Here is a 21,981-nt window from a genome sequence, read left to right on the forward strand (position 1 = left end):
TCATGTCAAAGCTGCCATGAAGACTTTGCTTCAATGAATCTAAGGCATGAGTATCCCTGCCAGCAATCAACATGTCATCAACATATAAAACCAAGATAATCAGGCTGCCATTTGCTGCCTTTTTGATGTACAAGTAGTAATCCACTTGACTTCTATGAAAGCCTTGGGATTGCATGAATGTATCAAACTTATGATACCATTCTCTTAGTGTTTGTTTCAGCCCATACAAACTCCTTTTGAGTTTACATACCATCTTTTCTTTCCCTTGTTCAATAAACCCTTCAGACCGCTACATATATATGTCCTCATATAAATCACCATGTAAAAATGCAGTCTTTACATCCATCTGTATAAGCTCCATATCCTCAACTGCAACTAAGCCCAAAATGGTTCTCAATGTAGTCATCTCGACTACATGAGAGAAAATCTCATCAAAGTCAATTCCATGCTCCTGCTTGTATCCCTTTGCAGCCAATCTTGCTTTGTACTTTGGTGAAGAACCAAAAGTGACCATCTTGTAAACCCATTTGCATGGAAGGGTTTTTTGCCCTTTAGGCAACTGCACCAAGTCCCAAGTGCCATTTTTTTCAAGAGATTCCATCTTTGACAACATGGCTTTATACCATTTCTTGTTGTCCTGTCTGTCCATTGCTTCCTTGAAGCAAGACGGTTCACCTCAGTCTGCCAACATGACGTAATCAGCCACATTAATTGCACCAAGAACAAATTTGTCAGGTTGCTTGGTAGCCCTAGATGATCTCCTAACCCAATGGTCATTGTTTGTTGGCTGTTCCCGCAAATTTCCATTTTCAGCATGCTGTCCTGGCATTTTAGCCTGCAAATCAGCATTAACAGCTTGCTGTCATGGCTGTTCCTGCACGTGTAATGGCTCATTCTGGCCGATCATTTTTAGCATCATTTCCTACATTTACAGGTTCATTTACAGCAGGTATTTGCTGCTGTACAGCGGGCACATTTTACTGTCCAAAAGGTATTTCTTCCCAAAATACAACCCTACGAACCTCCTCAATCTTTGCGGGCTGTTTGTGCATGCGATCTTCTCAAAAGATAACGTCATTGTTGCGTACTACTTTCTTTTTCTCGGGATCCCACAATTTATACCCCATATTACCCTTGTCACCATATCCTAGAAAAATGCATTTACAGGACTTTGGCTCAAGTTTGCTGCGTTTTTCTTTACGAATGTTCACAAAAGCCTTGCAGCCAAACACTTTCAGACGAGCATATGAAGGTGGCTTATCCGACCACGCTCCGTGGTGAACCCTCCCCAAAAGACTTGTTTGGTGACCGATTAATTAAGTGAACAGTTGTCATAATAGCCTGTGCCCAAAAACCAAACCATGGGGTAATGCAGCATGAGATAACATCGTACGGACCTTGTCCTGTATGGTCTGATTCATATGCTCTGCAACTTCATTTTGGGGCGGATTATGAGGGGCAGTAAGCTCCCTCTTTATCCCTTTGCTGTCACAAAATGGCTGAAAGGCCTTGGACACATACCCCACCATTGTCAAAGCAAAGACACTTAAGTGTCTTATCTGTCTGATTTTCAGCCAATGCCAAGAATTTTTTAAACTTGTCAAGCACTTCATCCTTGCTACGAATAGGGTAAACCCATACCTTCCGTGTAGCATCATTGACAAAGGTGACAAAATATTTCTTTCCCCCTAAAGATAATCCAGGCATTTGAGATACATCCGAATGTACTAACTCTAGAGGAGAAGATTTCAAAGAAAAAGACTTTTTGTGAGACGTTTGTGCATGTTTGCCATAAATACAATGGTCACAATGCTCAAAATCAGCATAACAAAGACAAGGTAAGTAGCCCAAATGAAAAAGCACTTTCATTCCTGTTTGACTCATGTGTCCCAACCGGCCATGCCACAAAGAAACACTTGGCTGCTCGGTCACGGCAACAACATGGTTACGCATACTAGATACATGAAGTGGATACAAAGTATCACTCTTGCAACCTCTGGCTATAACCCTAGATCCCTTACAGATCTTCCATTTTCCATCACCAAAGGTGGTATGAAAACCATCATCATCTAGCTGCCCTGTGCTAATCAAGCTCTTTTTGAGCTGAGGTACATGCCGTACATGTTGGAACGTAAAGACAGAGCCATGCTGAAACTGTAATTGCACACTGTCAATACCTGAAATGTCACATGCATAGTTGTTCCCACGCCTGTATAGGCAGAGAATCACTCACAATGAGGGGTGACATGAAAGGAACATGTGAATCGAGAATCCAGATATGCTTGTCATCATTTGTATCTGCAAGTAAAGCATGTGCACTTAAATGTGAAGAGACGAAGAGTACATCACTCCCACTGTCACTGTCATGAGCGACTACATTCACCTCTTCAATTTTTACACTGCTCTTCTTAGGTTGATTGTCCTTCTTCTCTTCCTTGCGATCATCCGTCTTCTTGTCTTTTCCTTTCTCTTTCTTCCATTTGTAGCAATCATGTTTAAAGTGACCCTTCTTGCCACAATGATGACATTCAACATCTTTGCCACGTGATTTACTGCGTCCCTTGCTATCATATTTGCCCTTTTGCTATGATTTGCCCCTAGCAGGCAAAGCACTGGAAGACTTACTGGATGGATTGTTCTGCCGATTCATCTCTTCTATAAGTAGAGTACTCTCTACATCAGCATACAAAAGGATTACATTAGAATTGCTCATAGCAATCTTGAATGTATCCCAACTCTTTGGTAGAGTGCAAAGCAAGAAAGTAGCCTTAAATTCCTCATCAATCATGAACTTCAAGGTAACCAGCTGGTTGAAAATGGAGTTACACTCACTCAAGCGAGTAGACATTGCTGTACCCTCTTTTATACGTAAATCCATAAGCCTTTTCAGCCAATACACTTTGCTTACAACACTCTTTTGTGCATACAGTTCTTCCAGTCTAGTCCATATAGCATATGCAGAATCCAAACCTTCAATGTTGAACAGCAAGGCATAAAAAATCGATAGCTCTATGGGTGAGCGTGCAAGCTGATTTAACTCATCCCAATTGTCCTATTCCATGTCCGCGGGCTTTGCCCCTTTGGTTTTGATCGGCTTTGCCTACTTCTTTTGCAATAGGATATTGTAGCATTGCTTTTGCTGAACTGCAAAGTTATGTGCACCTTTAAGCTTCTTTATATGCATCAGATTACTGTTGGCATTGCTGCCAGCCATGATTTTCAGCCCAAATGTGACCAAAAAACAAATGCAGGCCCAAAACTGTCACCCAAGTGACCAAGGTACAAACAAGTACCAAGCAGCAATAAATGATCACGCAGAAGCACGGATTTCAGATCTGTAATTAAAATTTCAGAAGCACCAAACCATCTGCTACAGCATTCCACAACTGATTACAGCCGTTCCAAGGGATATACATCACATTACATGAGAAAACCCAAAATTTCAGCTGCAATTTTTGTTGTACATGTACCCACGGGCATGAAATTTGACACGAACGGTCAAAAGCCCCAAAATTTTGTGCTCAAAGCATCAACCACACATATGCATTTTCTCTGTTATGTATAGAACAAGCCAATTTTGCCAAAATAGAGCAATTTCAGCAAAATCCCCAAATTTTACCAAGTGTTGATGTTCAAATTGTGTGGAATTCAACCTACATGTACATAAAATGACCAAATGCTGCACAGATTTTGCCCAAACTGCAAAAGCCCCAAATTGCACGGGTTCCAATGTGCATCAATGTCGAGAAATTGGGTAAATTTCAGCCCAATTTGCGCATGTACATGAAAACCCCTAAATGTCAGGGACAAAATGTCACAAATTCCTGCAATTTTTGAGACTAATTTGCTTGTCTTGCATCACAATCCCCAAATGTGGGAAACGCCCCAAATTTTATGGGTCCAATGTTGAGAGATTTCACTCAGATAAGCAAAATTTGAATAATTGTGACGAAATTCCCAATTCAAATGCGCATAATGTTTGCAATTTTTGACGCAGATGCCTCAATTTTGCATGAACAGTACTAAGTCTAGAGAAGCCCCAAATTTTTCGTACAAATTTGAGTTTTGTGCTTATATGCATGAACGCCGGTTAGGGGGAGGGAAATTTCAAGAGTTTTTTTTTTTGGAAGGGAAAAAAAAAGTTGGATGACGGGTCCATTGACCCGTCAGGGCTGACATTGCCCGTTCGTGCCACGCGGGTCTCGTTGATCAACACGTCGTTGCAGTCCGATCGCGCAGAAACATGTGCCCGTCAGAAGTGTGTGATGCAAACGTTGGCTAGCTCACCGCTGGTTGTCACCACGTTGGTCAATGCCCCGCTAGTTGTCAGCGCAGCCGTAAAGTTGCCCGTTAGTCGCGTGGCTCTTGTTCGTCAGTGCCGCTGGTTTGCTCTGTACGACTGGCGACTGTCGCACCCTGTCCAACAGTCCATTGACTTGGACTTCGTCAGTCTTGTCGTCCATGATGCTTGCAGCCCAACTTGCAACTCCGACTTTGCCGTTGACTCCTACAAGACTGATGGAGTGGAGCATCTGGGCTCTGATACCAGTTTGTAGTGACGGGTTAGGCATGGAGATCAGGACAGACAGTCGTTACGCTAAGTGAGAGATAGAGCAGAGTAGAGAGAGTACGCTTTTAGGTACAATGACGAGAGAGTATCTTTAGGTTTTCAGATAGATATATATGTATAAGTACAAGTGCTAAGGGTGTGTTCACACCCGAGCACATTAAAAGGCACAAGGCCTTTATTCCCAACATTGTGAGATAGAAATGTGGTCTTTGAACTGCCACACTTGTATTCCTAGATAATAGTGAAGAATTGGTCATCACAAATTGAACGGAAAGGTGTTGTTTTACAGCAGCTATGCTTGTTGCATTTTCTCCCGTTATGATGAGATCATCCATATACAAGATGACTAGAACATTCAACAACCACAATATTTTTAGTATACAATATGTACAAATTTGAGTAATCAAGAAATTGGTGAAACCCACAATCAAAGAAAAACTTGTGAATTTTATGATACCAGTGAGCAATCCTTTGTAATAAGCTTCTTTTTATTTTTGAGGGCAAAAACTTTTAGGTGGGAATGGATTGTAATGAAGGGAAAATAGACCTTGTGTTAGAAAGAGTACTCTAGTCACCTTGACTTGAGTATAAGATATAAGAGGATTAATTTTTCATTCATTCAGTAAATAATACAGGATCTTCTTCATCTCTAAGTTTCTCCTTTAGCTTCCATGGCTTCCTTCCTTTTCTCTCTTCTTTATGTCTTTCTCTCTCTAGTTTTAATCTCTCTCTTCTCGACTAGACTTTTCTCTCCTCTACAGACTCTCTCTCTCATCTCTCTATCTCATTCTTTACATGAAAATTGTAATTTTTGACTCCAGATGAGAAAGAAACAAGCTTGTTTTAGCCCATAGAGAGGTTTCTCGAATAAACATACTTTTTCTTATTTTTTGGGTTTTAGAAAGCTTGGAAGTTTTTCAACATGGATCTCTTCGAAACAACCTCCATTTAAGAAAGCTGATTATACATCCATTTGATAAATTGGCCATCTTAGCAAGTACACAACGCATGGTTTCCTACTTTATTGTAGGAGAAAAGTCTCTCTATAATTGATGCCATGCTTTATGTTTGTCTAGACTTATATTTGAATGATACTTTGCCTTGAAGGTCCACTTAATACCACTTACTTTTCTACCTAGAGACTTATCAACAAGTTCCCAAGTATTACTTTTATGAATAGTCCTATTAAAGCAAGATTAACTTCAGCAATACATGTGCGCTTTCTTTGCTTCTAGTTGACCTCTCTCCTTGTAGAAGTTCAAGATTAGTAAGGTTAGATTCTTTTAATGTGGTTCTTAGCCATTTTGATTGAAGCCTTGTTATTGGCTCTGGACGAACCATTTCCCATAAAGAAGTTGAAGGTGGTGTAATTGGATCTAGGAGATTTGTGCGTTGCATTTCAACATCCTCCTGAGATTGTGGTGAAGAGGAAGAGGGAAATTTGAAACCATTTGTATCTTCATCATCATCTTTATGAATGTCTTTATCAAAGAAAAAATCGCAGCTTATAGTGATTTTCATTTTCTTGGGATTCCAAAGCTTACATTATAGTCTTTACTTTGTGGAGCTGTATCCTAAAATATAATCTTTTTGGATCAAGCTTTCTCATTTTCTGATTTGGAACATGTATATATGCAGTGTAGCCAAAAGTCTTAAAATAAGACATTGATGTTTTCATTCTTATAAGGACTTCCCATGGAGTCTTTCCTTAATAGTTTTATCTAGAATATGGTTAATAATAAAAACTACAGTATTAGTTGCCTCTCCCCAAAACTCTTTGGAAGACTTGCAAAGGCTTTCATGGATGTTGCCATTTCTATCATAGTTTGATTTTCCTTTCTACTACCTCATTTTATTGACGAGTATAGGAGATGGAAAATTGCTTTTGGATGCCTTTTCTCCTACAGAGTCCATTAAACTACCCTTGCATTTACACCTTGGACAAGTGTTGGTCACCAAAAAAACAAAGGAACTAAAAATTTGCAGTAAGCAATTGCGAAGGAACTAAAAATTTGCTGTAAGCAATGGCAAGGCAAAATGATTTGCTCAATATGTTTGGGAACTTTGACAAATTGGATGACATTGATTATCCCATGTGGACATATACGATGAAGGATGTTGTTGCCAAGCAAGCTTTGGGGGTATATATGTGGTTTAGAGGTTAGGCTTGTTGGCCTAGCTACACATAGCTCTATAGGTTCTTCTAGCTCATCCATTGTCACTAGTTGATCTTCCACTCTAGTTCTTGCTGCACCTCCCATAGCGGATTAGTTAAGATGGGATGGGTGTGATGCCCAAGCTCATACTTTGATTGCATTCTCGTGCAAGGGACAAGTTGTCTTGCATATTCCGTCGTCCACAATGGCCAAGGATGCTTGGGATAAGCTTGCTTCGTTGTATTAGGTGTGAAATGAGGCTCGTGTGGCCCATTTGTGTAAGTAGCTTGAGATGGAGCACATAAGAGAGGGTGATTCTGTGGATGTATACATTGCAGGTCTCAATGACATCACATAGCAACTTGCTAATATTGATGAAATAATTCTCGATGCCTCTCTTGTATTGACGGTCTTGGTTGGCCTACTTGATACTTATTAGAGTTTTGCCACCACACTTCACTTGCAAGAGGAGATGCCAATGCATATACATTTCATGTATTGGTGTCATTGTTATTGCAAGAAGAGCAATCAAGGTTTAATCATTCCAACTTAAGTATGGACAATCAAGCATTTGTAGCTAGCCATAGGAACAAAGGAAAATTATGGCAGCACTTAAACTCAAAGGGTAAAAGAAAACTGGCTTCTTTCATGCTCTCCTCAAGTACCAAGGATGACAATGCTAAGAAAAGGAGATGGAATTACTAGCTGAAAATAGGGCATATTATTGAAGAATGCAGAAAGAGGATGGCAAGTGAAAGAGAAAACAATCAAGCATGAGTGTTGCTGAAAATTCAGCAAATATGAAGGATGCAGCTGCATATTTAGCAAGCTTGGATATTGATCAATCATATACTTTTATTGTGTGTTGTTGATATAATCCTTCTTCACATGAACATGGCTAATTGTTGAAAATTGCAGCACATGGTATTTTGATAGTGGAGCTTTCAAGCACATAACATCCTTTTATGATTTGTCTGTATCATATGCAAATGTGCAAAAGGGGGATCCACTATATGTGCAAATAATGCTTCATATGCAATCCAATGCATTGGTCAGATTCCCACTATTATAGTAGATGGTAAAACTATCATGCCTGAAAAGGTTTTATATGTGCTAGGCATAAAGAAAAATTTGCTTTAAGTTTCAACCATTGGATGTATTGGTTTTGTGGTTAAATTCTACATGGATCGATGCTGTGTCTGTGACTGTAGTAATGGGGATGCCCTCATTGTTACTGGTACATTGTACAATGGACTTTATTAGCTTGATTTATATGAGAGGAGAGTATCAGAGAATGCATTACAGCTTGATGCCACCATTGTGGTGGATGACACTGAGTTATGGCATGCTTGGTTGAGTCATCTTAATTATGGTAGTTTGTTTTGCCTAAAAATAAAAAATATAGTGCTTGATCTTCCTCCAATAAGAGTACCTACTCACAATGTATGTGAAAGTTGTGTACTTGGCAAAATGCATCGTGCCTCATTTCCCAAAGGTGGATCTATGCATGCTAATCGGAAATTACAGCTTGTGTATAGTTATGTTTGTGGACCCATGCATGTCAAATCCATTGAAAGATACTTGTACTTTTTTACCTTCATTGATGACATGACTCGTCATTGTTGGGCATATGCGTTGAGGCACAAATTAGAAGTGTTTGCATGCTTTAAGACCTTCTTGGTCTCGGTTGAAAATGGTTGTGGATACAAGTTGATTACACCATGTATTGATGGAAGGGGCGAAGGGGGGGATATATGTCATGAGAGTTTAACTCTTTTTTGGCTGAAAGGGGCATCGTACATTAGTGTTCTATATCTTAAACACCTTAACAAAATGGTATGGTTGAAAGAAAAAAGCACACTTTGATGAAAATGGCATATTGTATATTGTCACACAGTAAGCTGCCCCAAAGTTTTGGCTTGATGCTATTATGTGTGGAGTCTACGTGGTGAATCGCAGCCCCACTAAAGCATTGGCTGAATGTTCGCCTTATGAGGCTTGGAATGGTCGGAAACTAATGGTGCCATACATTTGTATCTTTGGTTGTTCGGCATATGCTTTGGTGCCACAGCTAGAGAGATATAAACCGCAAGACAAGGTTGTCAAATGTATTTTTATTGGTTACAATGTAGAACGTAAAGGGTAGCACTTGTACCAACCCTCCACCAACAAGATTTTTTTTAGTAGAGATGTGGTATTTGCTAAACATGCTGGTCAGCCCTTCATGGATTGCAAAAATCAACCCAATGTGGGCCCTATGGACATGCTTGATAGTTTGAGTTGCCATTATTTCAGCAAAACGCACTTGATTTTGGTCAATTTCAGCAACCTATTGAGGATTTACAGCGCTAAAATTAGCAGCAAGCACATTCTGAACAGTAGCCTGATTTTTAGTCCACTGATCATTCAACAATGCAGTGGCTGATGAGAGAGCTGCTATCAAGAAGCTAAAATAGTCCCTAAAGCTATCAAATACATTGTGGAACTTAAAACAATTTGTTCCACTTTTCGGTAGAACCAGAGCAGCCACTTGCCATCCATAGGGTCACTTGGTTGTGTAGACACTCATAGCTATTGCATGCAATGAGGGACTTGTCTCTTTACATGATGTTTTATAAAATGAACATTGGATGGCAGCTTTGCAATAAAAAATGGACTCTATTCATAAAAATGACACATGGTGCGAATTGCTTGTTGACATGTGTGCTATAGACACAAAATGGATTTACAAATTAAAACATAGATCTAATGGTAGCATTGCTCGTTGGAATGCACATCTTGTTGACGAAGGGTATGCCTAACAACATGGGATTGACTATGATGAGACGTTCGCACCCACTTCGCGTATAATCACCATTTGTGGTGTCATTGCTTTGGTTGCTCACTTTGATTGGCATGTGCATCAGTTAGATGTGAAGATTGCTTTTTTGAATGGCGATCTTCGTGAGGAGGTTTATGTCATACTTCCTTGTGGCTTTATTTTGAAAGGGTCAGAAAGAAAGGTGTGATGTTTGCAAAATGTTATGTCCTTGGACATTTGGATGGGTGCTAGTAGCATCAGTTACAATGGTCATGAAGTGACTTAGTACGAGTGCACTAAGGGCACTTCGGGGTTAGGGTAGTGGAGTCATGTTTATAGGACTTAAGGTCAAATTGTGCACGTGGATTGTGTGATCACTACTCTTGGACCCTTAGCCAATTGGTCGATGCATCCGTACACTAGGATTGTATGGGGTGGCGGTATGTGATGCCAACCCTTGGGATATGGTTATGATTGGAAGTGTTTCTAGCTCCTAGGCTTGGGGTTGAGCCGGTTTTGCTCTAAGGCTAGGAGTGAGTCTAAAGTTTGGCTCATGGTAATCGTGAAATGTGTTTCATTGGTGCTGAAACACGAAACGCTTGAAATGGTTGAAATGTTCCGTTGAAACATGAAATGCCCTGAGTGAAACGACAGACTAAAACATGATTTTACAAGGAAGAATGTGGTGTTTTTTTTCTTGCTTTTTTGAGGATTTTTGCATACCTTATTTATAGGATATCATTCATATTGATCTTGTGTACCCAAAAAAAACGTAGTTTGTGGACATAAAAGGATTTGCATGGTATAAATACGCAAGTTGAAACTCATTGTTTATAAATAAAATTATATCACATGAATTATTCAACCGTTTTACTTGTCATTTTGCTTGGAACTTGACCAAAGATGAAACATTTGCAATGGCGAAACGTTTTGGGGTGAAACGTTTCGCGGTTACCTTGGGTTGGCTTGTGTCATGTCTTGTGTGCAAGTTGGATCCTTGGGGGATGTCTCATTGGTTTCAAAGTATGAACTTGCAATTGGGTGCGAGATTCAATGGCTTGCATAAAAACGCTTTGGCTTACGAAATTGTGATGGTTTACGTTTGACAGGTATGACACTACTAGTGAGAAGGGCATGCACAAGGGGCACATGTTGTGGGTGGTGGATGTGAAAGCAAGTTTTTTTTGGGTATGTGTGCATGTGCATCTCGTGTGCAGATTGGATCCTTGGGGGACGTTTCATTGGTTTTAGAGTGTCAACTTATAGATGGATGCGAAATTCGATCATGTGCACAAAACTAGTCTGGCTCATGGAACTATGATGGTTCATACTTGATAGGTACGCCTTCATCTTGTCAAGGGTCATATGGGACACTGTTGGTGAGAGGGGCATGCATAGGGGGACACATGTTGTGGGTGGTGGGTACGAAAGCAAGGTGTTTGTGTGTGTGTATACACACACACACACACACTCTCTCTCTCTCTCTCTCTCTCTCTCTCTCTCTCTCTCACCTCAGTCACTCACTCACACTCACATACATACATACATACATAATTTCATACCAATGCTCGGCTTTTGTGTTGAGGTGATGCTTGTACGCAAGAATTTTCGGCAGTTTTGATGATTGGAATCTGAGGAGCTACCACTCTTAGGGCTATGGCAGACCGTCGGCAAAGGCTGAAATCTTGTAGCCAGATAAGCATCAAATTGTTGATTGATAGTACTTTTTGTTGACTCTGTGTTTAATATTGATGTTACTTTTATTTTTAATACTAATCTAGCATTAAGTGTTATTGCTACATCATTATTTAATGCTACATTGCGTTAAAGATTAGTAGCATTAAGGTTAATGTTATGTTAACATTGATTCTAAAATGTTGGGTATCAAGGAGTGAAAAAGAAGGTTGTGATTATGGAGAGAGAAAGATTGTGATTGTACAGAGAGAAGTTTGGGGAATAGTCGTGGAGAGTGAAAGGAGAAATTTTTATCACATAGAGAGAGGGAGTTGCTCTTTGCAATCGATATAAATATGTGTGTGTGTGTAGATATATATCTCAATCATTGCTTGGTGGAAGGGGGTCATTGGTTGTCCATGGAGAACCACGGCAATTGGGTTAGATGGATTGTGATGGTGTTGGAAAGATTTTCCGTCAGTTCGTGTGCTTGCATGGTAGTCTTGGTCTTTTCCAATTGCTTGGCATGATTGTTTTTTTTGGTTTTGGGGAGGGGGGGGATTGCTTGAACCTTCCCAGACTACTTGTTTGTTTAGAAGGCCAATGTGGCATGTGAAGTGTCTTGTTCCTCTTTAATTTTTTAATTTAATTATTGTCGGTATCCAAAACGCCCTTCTCTAACTATTCAAAATGTAAGTGTCTTTTGGAAAGGCCTTAAAGCTGCCTCCTACCTCAAGAAAAGAAATAGATTCAGTTCTGTATTAAATGCAGAATTGTTTCTGCTTCTTTTGCTCTTTTCTCTTGCACTGCTTTAGCTCTAGATTGTCATTTCTCTCTATTTCTTCAAAACCTTCTCTCTTTACAAAATCATGTCTTCTCATGGACTTTCTCTTTGATAGACTCGTACCTATTGAACCTTAGCATGGACTCTCTTTACAAAATCACGTCTTCTCATAGACTCTCTCTCTTTGATATGCTCGTTCCCATTGAACCTCAGCACATGGAGGATGCCCATTCCAAGTCAAACACATCCACAGGCTGCATTGTGAAGCCTCATCTTTCTTCAAATTAGATGGAGATTTGTCCCTTGTGGCTTCGCATATCGGGTAGATACAAATCATGTTATAGGTGAAGGTGTACGCTTGGTTGGTGGACCTATGTCCTAAGCCAGTGACTTGGGGTTGATTTTCAATTTGTTTTTTGGAAACGTTTCGTGAGCTATAATCGAATTGAAAATTGTGTAAATTGTTTGAGCTTGATATGGGGAAGTAAAGCTTGGATGCGTACTTGTAAGAATTTAAAGATTTGTTATATAAAACAAAGGCCTAGGATGATCCTTAAGCGTTGCTTCACATGTAATACCTTTTCCCATTGCTGCTGGATTACCAAAATGAGGTGCTTCGGAATCCTCTTTACACACTTGAGTATGTCTATAGGTGTGCAAAAAATTTTGATAGCACTTTTGCTACAAGTTGGGGCAGCTAGTTAACAAGGCGTTTCCATCAAGGCACCTCAAATTTTAAGTCCAAGAAGTCGTCTACTCCGACAACTTCTTGTTAGCGGACTTCGGAGTTACATAAGAAAAAGCACGGCAAGAATAAGGTCACTTGTAGTGAGAATCGCTCGGAGGGGTTTTTTTGATGAGATCCTCATTTATAGTAAGTCGTTAGAAGAGAATGCTAAACAATTACATATTGCATTATATCTCTTAAGATGAGAGCAATTGTTTGCGAAACTATCCAAGAGCGAGTTCTTTTGCATAGAGCTCTCATATCTTGGTCATGTCATCTCGATTGTTGAAATTTAGATTGATTATGAAAAGTTATGAGTAGTGCTTGAGTGATCTATTCTGGAGACCATAAGGTAAGCAAAATCTTTTTTAGGTTTTATTAGATTTTTTTCAAAAATTCATAAAGGACTATACTCATATTGTTAAACCCTTGAGACGTTTGCTTTAGGGTATGTGTGAAGTAGGAAGAAACCCATTAGTCCATTGGTTTTTTGGGCTAGTGAGCTCACTCAATATTTTCAAATATTGAAACAACTTGTTACCATTGCATCGATGTTGTAGATTATTGATTTGAATAAACTTTTTGAGGTTCATACGGGTATTACTTAAAAGAAAGAATTATTGGCGGCCATCCATGCGCTTAAAGTATAACGTTATCATTTGTACGGTGCTCTTTTTATTGTTTGAACGGACCACCATGCATTGAAATACCTATATGATTAGCCCGACCTCGATGGCTGCAAGGTGAGATGGATGGAACTCATGCAAGAGTTTGAGAACGAAATTTGCTATAGGGAGGACACAACTAATATGGTTGTTGATGCACGTGGTCGAATTTCTGAAGTCAAAGTTTTATCCTTTGCCAAAATTTTGACTGATTTCTATCATTCTCTCAAAGTGTGTTGCTAGAATGATCTTCACTTTGGTAAAATTTGGCAACCAGTTCAAGACGGATCTAGTAACCCAAGAAGCTTAGGTGATCCGGATGTTTGAAGATTGATTACTTAAAGAAAGATGGTGGAAAAGTATTCCATTTGGAATGTATTACGTTTTAAACAAGGCAAAGGGTGTGTATCCGATGATCAGAATATTTGTAGGAAAGTTTTATATGAGTGTCATGGTGCATTGAGTGCTGGACATCTTGGCATACACCAAACTTTGGCCTTGGTTACCTGTTGTTTTATTGGCCATATATTAAGACTATGGTTGAGTTTTATGTGCGTGAGTGCTTGTATTGTCAACTTAACAAAATTGAATGACATAGATAGGTGGAAATCTTACATCCTTTATAAATCCTTGATAGAAAATGAAGTAGCATTTCTATGGATTTTATAGTAGGATTGTCCCATACGAATTGAGGTTATGACACTATTTGGGTTGTGGTCGGTTGATCGATGAAAACAACTTGATTCGTTTCGACAAGGACGATTGTGAAAAGCCATGAGTTGGCAGGTCTCTTTGTTGAACACCTTTATAGATTTTACGGTTTACCCAATGAAATAGTCAATGACTGCAATCTTACGTTCATTGGCTATTTTTGGCTATTGGTTTTCCAAAAACCGGAAACTCAATTATCCATGTTGTCCTCAGAACATCTTGAAACCAACGGGCAAATTAAACTGACAAATCAAACCATGGAGGATATGCTTTGTACACATGTCTTCCATAGGCGATTTGATTGGGAGCATTATCTTCCTCAGATTAAGTTTTCTTATAACAATGATAGGCATTCGGCTCTTGGTTATAGCTCGTTTATGCTTATGTATGGTTATGAGCCGAAACCACCGATTGCCATAGAGCTTAGGGGAGTGAAAATGCAGTATATAGTTGACTTTTTGCGCGATATACAAGAGATGATGATGATTGTGGGCGAAAGCATTAAAACAACCTAGGATTGTGCTATGTTTTATTCAATGACTATCGACATGTGCTGTAATTGTCCTTGAGGCATTGCTGTTTTTTCCACACTACCAAGACGATAATCAACGTATCTTATAAGTTAAAGACTTACCTTCGGAAATTGGAGTTATCATTGTGTGTTTCACGTGAGTCGTTTGAAAGGAGGTCTGTGACAATGCAAGCAGATTGTTCCAATTGAGAAGTCTTGCGGTTTGAGAGTAGTGCTTGTTATGTTCCACTAGAATCCAAATTGGTTCTTGACCTTAGGTCTAAACGATCCTCTAGGACCGTTTATTCCAAGTATTTGGTCAAGTAGAAAAATCGCACGGAGGCGGAGGCCACTTGGGAGTTAATTTGTTCATTGAAGAGTTATTTTCCTCACTTTGTTCTTCAGCATATTGTTGAGGACAACAAACATTCATAAGGGGGGGAATTGTTATATCCGTGGACATTTGGATGGGCGCTAGTAGCATTGGTCACAATGGTCATGAAGTGACTTAGTGTGAATGCACCAAGGGTACTTCGGGCATAGAAACAGGGGAACGGCCGTTCCGGCTTGTAGGAACGATTTAATGCGTTCCAGATCCTTGGAGGAGGTGAAACGGCCAGGGAACGTTCCTTGCCGTTCCTTGGGCTTTTCCCTACCATTCCCTATCATTCCCCCTGTTGTTCCTTGTTTGGAATGGCTGTTCCAGGCCTGTTGACCAAAAATTTACATTTTTCCACGTTTTTTTTTTTACTTGTATCACACTCCTTCTACCACATGTTCTCCTATCTCCATTGCCTAATGTCCAGACACTAATCTCTCTCTCTCTCTCTCATTGAATATTCAAAGTGTCAAGACAACCCACAAGCCAATTAGGAGTCCATGCAAAGCTCAAATTTGATGCATTATGAACTCTTGCAAATCACAATCAAATTTGAGCCTATTCTCAATTCCAAGGTAATCATCCATTTATATTGTCTAATTTCAAGGGAAAGTAGAATAATTGGGGCAATTCAGAGCTTGGAGCTGTGGGGGTAATCGAGTCAATTTTGGGACATTTGGGTCAATTTGGAGCATTGAGGGGTATTGGGGCAATTAGAGGGACATTCTTTGGGGCAACTTGGTCATGCCGGGCATATTTGGGGCACTTAAGACATGTGCCGTTCCCCCTTGTTCCCGTTCCCCCACCTTGGACGTTCCCCCTCGTTCCAGGAGGTCCCGTTCCCGTTCCCGTTCCCTGTTTCAGGTAACTATGACTTTGGGGTTAGGGCAGCCAAGTTCTATTTATAGGACTCAAGGCCGTATTGCGCATGTGTTGTGTAAATCACCACTCTTTGACTTTTGGCCCGTTGGTCGACGCATTCATACATTGGGATGGTGTGGGGAAGTGGTAGGGGACGCCAACCCTTGGGATGTGGTTGTGACTGAGAGTGTAGGTAGCTCCCAAGCTTCGGGGTGACCTTGTTTGGCCCTACGAATTGGAGGTGAGTTTGATGTACAATCCCTTCTATGGTGAGTTTGGCTTGCATCGTGTCTCGTGTGGAGGTTGGATCCTTGGGGGCGGTTTCACATAAGGCTTTTTATGGTTTGAAATAGGTACATAGTGCATGGTATGGAAAGTTACATGCATACTTAAGTGCTCTTGGCTTCAATAATTCACATGCTGAAAGCCCACTTTATTTCCATTTTCGGGGATAACCTTTTGATTCTCATTCTTTTTGTGGATGACATGTTGTTGATTGACTCGAATTTCAGCCTTGAAAGTCGAATTACGCCATGCTTTTGATGTGACAGATCTTGGCATACAATTTACAACTTTACTGCAATTGAGGTGGGCATTATTTGCAACAGTCTAGGTACATTGGGCAGTTTCTTGAGTGTTTTCAAATGCAAGATTGCAAGCCTATCTCTATTCTCGTTGAGACACGCCACAGGTTTACACTTGAGCATGCAGGATAACCATTTGATGCTTCTCTCTATCAGTAGGCTGTTGGAACTTGGCTGTCTATTTTATTTGTGTAATACATGGCTGGATATTTAGTTTGGGGTCTCTTAGTTGGCACGCTTAATGCACAGCCCTGGTACTACACATTGGCAAGCAATTAAATGTGTCTTTCATTATCTTAAAGGCACTCAGACAATGGGCCATTTTTATCCTAAAGGCACTTCTCTTTACTTGCATGTATTTAGAAACAGTGATTGGGTTGGTTGTTTTGACACGAGGGTGTTCACTAGTGATAATTGGTTCATGCTTAGTGATTCATGTATTTCTTGGTTGAGCAAGAAGCAATCTATAATGGCCACATTTAGCGGTGAAGCTGAATATAGGGCAGCATTTACAGCTACATTGGAATGTGCACGGCTCAAATGCCTTTTAGTCGATCTTAGTGTGGGATAGTAGTCACCCACTCCTATCTATATTGATAGTGAGAGTGCCATGGCAGTTGTGAGGAATTGGGTTTTTCATGCCCACACCAAGCACATTGAGGAACATTATCATCATGTTAGAAAGAGGGCCCATGTATGGGAGATTGACTTGGTTTATGTCCCTACACATTACAAAGAGAGTGTGTGCGCGTGTGTTACTGAACTCTAGCCTAACATTAACAAACTCCGAGAAGTTGGACTTCTCTCTTGGTTGACCACCAAATTGAGTCGAATAGAAGAGATTTCTTCTTTCTCCTTTTACAAACACAAGTCTTGTATCCTTTGTAAGAAACTCCATGTAGGAGTTGTCAAAATACACACCATAATTTTTGTTTGTAACTTGTGCTGATAACAAGCTTCTTGTAAGCTTTGGCACATAGATATCCTTTATGGTAAGTTCTGAATTTGATATGAGAATTTCAATTTTCTCCCCACATTTAGACTTCATGACTTTATTTATTTCAGCAGCCAAAATAGAAAGCTTTCTTTCTTGCTGATTTTTCAATAAGCTCTTTTGATCAGTTAAGTGAGAGGTGGCCCCACTGACCACCATCAATTCAACAAACACTTGGTTTGAGTTAATTTCTTTTGATATAAATTCTTCTTATGGAAAAACAATTTCATCTGTATGTGTAGCAACCCAAAGATGCTTTAAAGTTTCATTTGATCCAAACTGTGTTGCCACCTTGGGAGTAAGTGAATTCATCAAGATGGGATATGCAAGTTGATCCTTCATGTCTGAAGCTTCTTGTTTAGGTGTGGAATCCTCTTCTTCAAATAGGGAAGAGCTAGGGGATCACACACACACAAATGGGATTGATGGATACAAGTTCTTCTTGTGGCTCTGATACTAATGATAGAAGATGCTTGGAACAAGAACCAAACTTCAGGTTACTCGCACAAGTTTGAATTACAACAAGATCCTGTAGAGATTTGACTGATATTAGACTAAGATTATAGCTGACTAAGATTAAGACAAATGCACCACAAATTGGGGAGAGAGTCATGCACAAGATAAACACAATTGAAGGTTGTAAAAGCACTAATCTAGCAGTGCAGAGACTTGGTTATATGTTGAAAATACAAGAGATAGTGGTGCAGACAGCACAAGCTGTTTAAGTGCCCACGTAAGGGTAAATTAATTTGAATAATCGGATGTAGACCTGCAGAACGGGTTCAAAACAGCAGCAACAGCTTACCTTTTGTTGTAAGAAGTGTTTTGGTCAAATAGAGCTCCAATCAATTCGTAGAGACATGGTCAATGTGTCCTTTTTATAGGAAAACAAGGGTTAAACGCCTTTCAGCCTTTTCATCCAGCAAGATGAATTGATCTATGCCACTTGCAATGCCATATCAGCAAGTTCACCTGGCAGTGCCATGTGGTATTGGCATGTCAGCAGCAAAAACCCTAATTTGTTTAAATATTTTGGCTATTGAGGGTATTTGAAGAGTCCTCATTACAAATAGAAAATTTATTTTTTGAGAATCCATAACTAGGGTCCTCAAGTTGGAGCTGACTCTCCCAAAAATAAGGACAAAGGCCATTGGAGCAGCTAGTCCATAATGTCCCATCCAGAGTGGAAAATCAATCAGTAAAAGTAGAAGCGAAGTAACTGCCTGAGATTGCTGGAAACAGTTGGTCCGTATGGGTCACATTACTCACAACCGCTGGACTAACTGCTAGTTGATCTGCTCATTCTACATGACAGATAACCATATGCCACCAGACATTCACACATGAAATATTTGTTATGTATGTGGCTGCTGGATAACAATCTCTCACTGCAGCTATATGTTTTCATTAGTATGCTAAGAAATGATCACAGTTGTTTCCCACCTCGGGAGACCTTACCTGTTGGATACATGGCATACAGAAAGTTCTGGTTTGCTGGCTGGAACTCTAGCTCTGATATCAAATATAGCAGTTCTTTGTTTCTAGCATCTAAATGCAGAATTAGAATTGAGTGCTGAAGTCTGAAATGTGATACAGAGGGCCAAAAATGGCTGACTTGAATGCCATTTCTTCATCCTCGATTGCAGCAGTTGCTGCTGCCTTGAGCTTCTGCCAGGTTATAACTAGATCATGCCATCATGTTCGAGGATTCCTGCCTTCAACGGCATCAGTGCTGTCCTGGATATGGTGGTATAACCATGTCAGTTTATGTCTTTATGTAACAAAGCACTTGCTAGAAGTGCCTGGTATCTGAGTTGAATTGCGACCAAACTGTTTACCTCCAAAATGCATCATGTAGGGTCTTCAAGATTGTAAACCTGGGCTTGGCTTTGCTTTACTGTAGGTGCTTCAACTGAGAACCTTTTAAGGTAGCAATTGCAATTAAATTTTTTTCCAGAGAGCAATTGCGGTTGAATTGAAATGGCTTTGTTTTTCTTAGGTAGTTATTTGCTGTAAATTTATTGACTTACTCAAATTTTGTGTGTCAATAGTTCCAGGCTTTGCGAACCATGGTTCAAGCAAATCCCCAAATTCTACAGGTGGGAACTTTGGCCTAGCCTCTTAACTTGAATTCTGAATTACCTACTCTGGTTGTTGATTCTTGTTGTGAATTCCCTATCCATGCTGCCAAGTTTTTGTTTCTGCTTTTCTGTTTTGGTTCTGCTTACTAATTAATGTGGCATGTAATATCAAAGCCCATGTTGCAAGAGCTGGGTAAGCAAAATCCTCAACTGCTCCGCCTGATCAATGACAACCAAGGAGAGTTTTTCCGGTTGATAAATGAAGCAGGGGCAGATGCAGGTGCTGGGTATGTCACTCTCGGGTCTCTTACTAGAAGATGTGGTACCGTAGTGCCTGAATATTGTTTGTTTTGAAAAACTCTCTCATGCCCACACATGATTTGTGACATCTGCAGTGACATCCTTGGTCAGCTTGCTGAAGCGATGCCTCAAACAATCAATGTCACACCTGAAGAAAGAGCAGCTATTGAACGGGTACTTCTTGTGGTTTGCTAACAGTGCACTTTTGGTATCTTAGGATTTTCTAGTATTCATGCAAAGAGCTTTTATTATTCATACTGGTTTGTGATGGTATTATCCTCTTGCGGCTGTTGGCTGGTCTGCAGCTTGAAGCTCTGGGATTTGATCGGGCACGTGTGATAGAAGCCTACCTTGCTTGTGATCGAAATGAGCTCTTGGCAGCCAACTATCTTCTGGAAGACCCTGGAGAGAACGAGGAGTGATACAGTGAAATTCAATTATCTCAACCTGTATGATTTAAAAAAGTTCTGCTGTGTTCGAGAATGCTAGCATATGGATGAGATCTGACACCACAAGAAGAAAATCTAGTTTGCATCTTCTTTAAGCAAAAGAGACCTTGGCAGATTCAAACCTGGTTTACATGTGTTTTCTAATATGAGACTTAGTAGCCAGGCTTATGTCAACACAACTTGGTTGTAGTCAGGTTTATCTTTATGAGGTCCTTACAAGCAGAAGTGTCGTAACTTTTGTTCAATGTATTCACAAGTGATAGCACGACTGCTTTTTGATGTACTTTTCTCAAATTTGAATTATTTGTTTGTAATGAGATGGTCATGGATTGTTTTAATCAGTTAAGAACTCCTTTGTTTCAGAAGATTTTTGGCTTCACAGGATATTGTCAGGACATCAATATTTTGTTTTGCTCTTATTGCACTAGGTGTGCAGCTCTCTTAGTTGTGGACAAAAACTGTTGTGGTATCTACTGATTCTCTTCCGAGATGGTTTCTGTTTACAAGGGGGCCCTTCGTCATGTGTATGCAATGTTACCTCCCTTTGGGCGCAGTTTTTTTTGACAACCCAATTGCAATGTAGTTTTAGCTTTAAGCTCATGGAGGTTTGTTTAATGTTAGTGCATGAATATATGATCAATGTTTGGAATCTGGAAGACCATGTGACAGAACATATACATATATTGATAGTGTGAAGGAATGAGGGACAGGTTTCGTGTTTTTAAGTTTTTGCTCAAATATATTTTGGCTGTGAAGTTCAACCACAGAATTCATTTTACACGTGACTTTTTTGTGCTCATTTAAGTGCATGTCATTATGTAATCCATAATTTTCACAATGGACATGATTGTAGTGATGTGCGAGCCGTTTGTTGGTGGGTGGACATCAATAGTGGTATAGGTTAGGCATGAATTGGGTTCTAGAAGGGACTTAGGTGTTTTGGAAGCAGGATTGGATCTATATGGGATTATGTTGGGTGATGATACCTGATTCGGTATATTTATATTTCCTCATTCTCTATATTTGAGCATCATTCTTGTGGCTCTTATTTTTGCCATCATCATGTAAGCTTCTCTCAGGTATGTTTCTCAGCATGGTCTTACTCCTAAGATTTTGCATCATTACCATGGTAGTATCCTTGGCCATTGGTGAGGGATCATTGTACTTATCTTTGTAAGGATGTGGATCTAAGAATGTGGCACTTGAAAGAAAGCATCATCATTTTGGTAGTATGGTATTGCCATGATAACCAAGAGAGAGAACTACAAAGGGAAGTACATCTATTTGTACGAATGTGAAGATACATTTTTCTGGAGGTATGTAGTACTCCAGAAGGTATGCAGTGCACGTGCGTGCAGGCACATCCACCCACATGCATCTGTGTGTTTTGGGGTAAAACTAAAAATCGCCTGGCTCGCCTGGTGCATGTTTGTTGGCCACTGCAGAACACTTGAGGTAGCTTACGTTATTGTTTGAAATGGTATCACTATATTATTACCCTTGAAACAAACTATAAACCTTTCACCATCTATTAACCTCGGGCAAATGTTTTTAGAAATCCCTCTAATATTAGTTTGAGAGGAAAAGCTTTCTTTTGAGATATCAACCTTGTAAGTCAAAGTTTAGCAGATGCATCCAATGAAGTTCTCCGTCCTATTTGCACATGCTATGTGATATTTATGTAGCACAAATTGTGGACCCCTGGCTATGCATGGAGAGAGAGAGAGAGAGAGAG

The 21,981-nt window shown here is 39.9% G+C and overlaps 1 protein-coding gene across 1 annotated transcript in view; it reads left to right on the forward strand.

Moving 5' to 3' along the window:
* The window catches only part of LOC148038052 (ubiquitin receptor RAD23c-like), a 47,691-nt gene extending 27,131 nt beyond the window's left edge, over positions 1–20,560 (forward strand). Inside the window, exons 9-12 of the mRNA XM_087668377.1 lie at positions 19,468–19,515; positions 19,672–19,784; positions 19,893–19,971; positions 20,103–20,560. Coding sequence (XP_087524503.1) covers positions 19,468–19,515; positions 19,672–19,784; positions 19,893–19,971; positions 20,103–20,219 — 357 coding nt within the window. The 3' untranslated portion in view covers positions 20,220–20,560. The remainder of the gene's footprint in view (positions 1–19,467; positions 19,516–19,671; positions 19,785–19,892; positions 19,972–20,102) is intronic.
* Positions 20,561–21,981: the final 1,421 nt, after the last annotated feature.

Source organism: Lygodium microphyllum, chromosome 3, assembly GCF_053477565.2.
Source record: "Lygodium microphyllum isolate KBCC chromosome 3, Lygodium_microphyllum_v1.1.10, whole genome shotgun sequence".
Taxonomy (NCBI): Eukaryota; Viridiplantae; Streptophyta; class Polypodiopsida; order Schizaeales; family Lygodiaceae; genus Lygodium; species Lygodium microphyllum.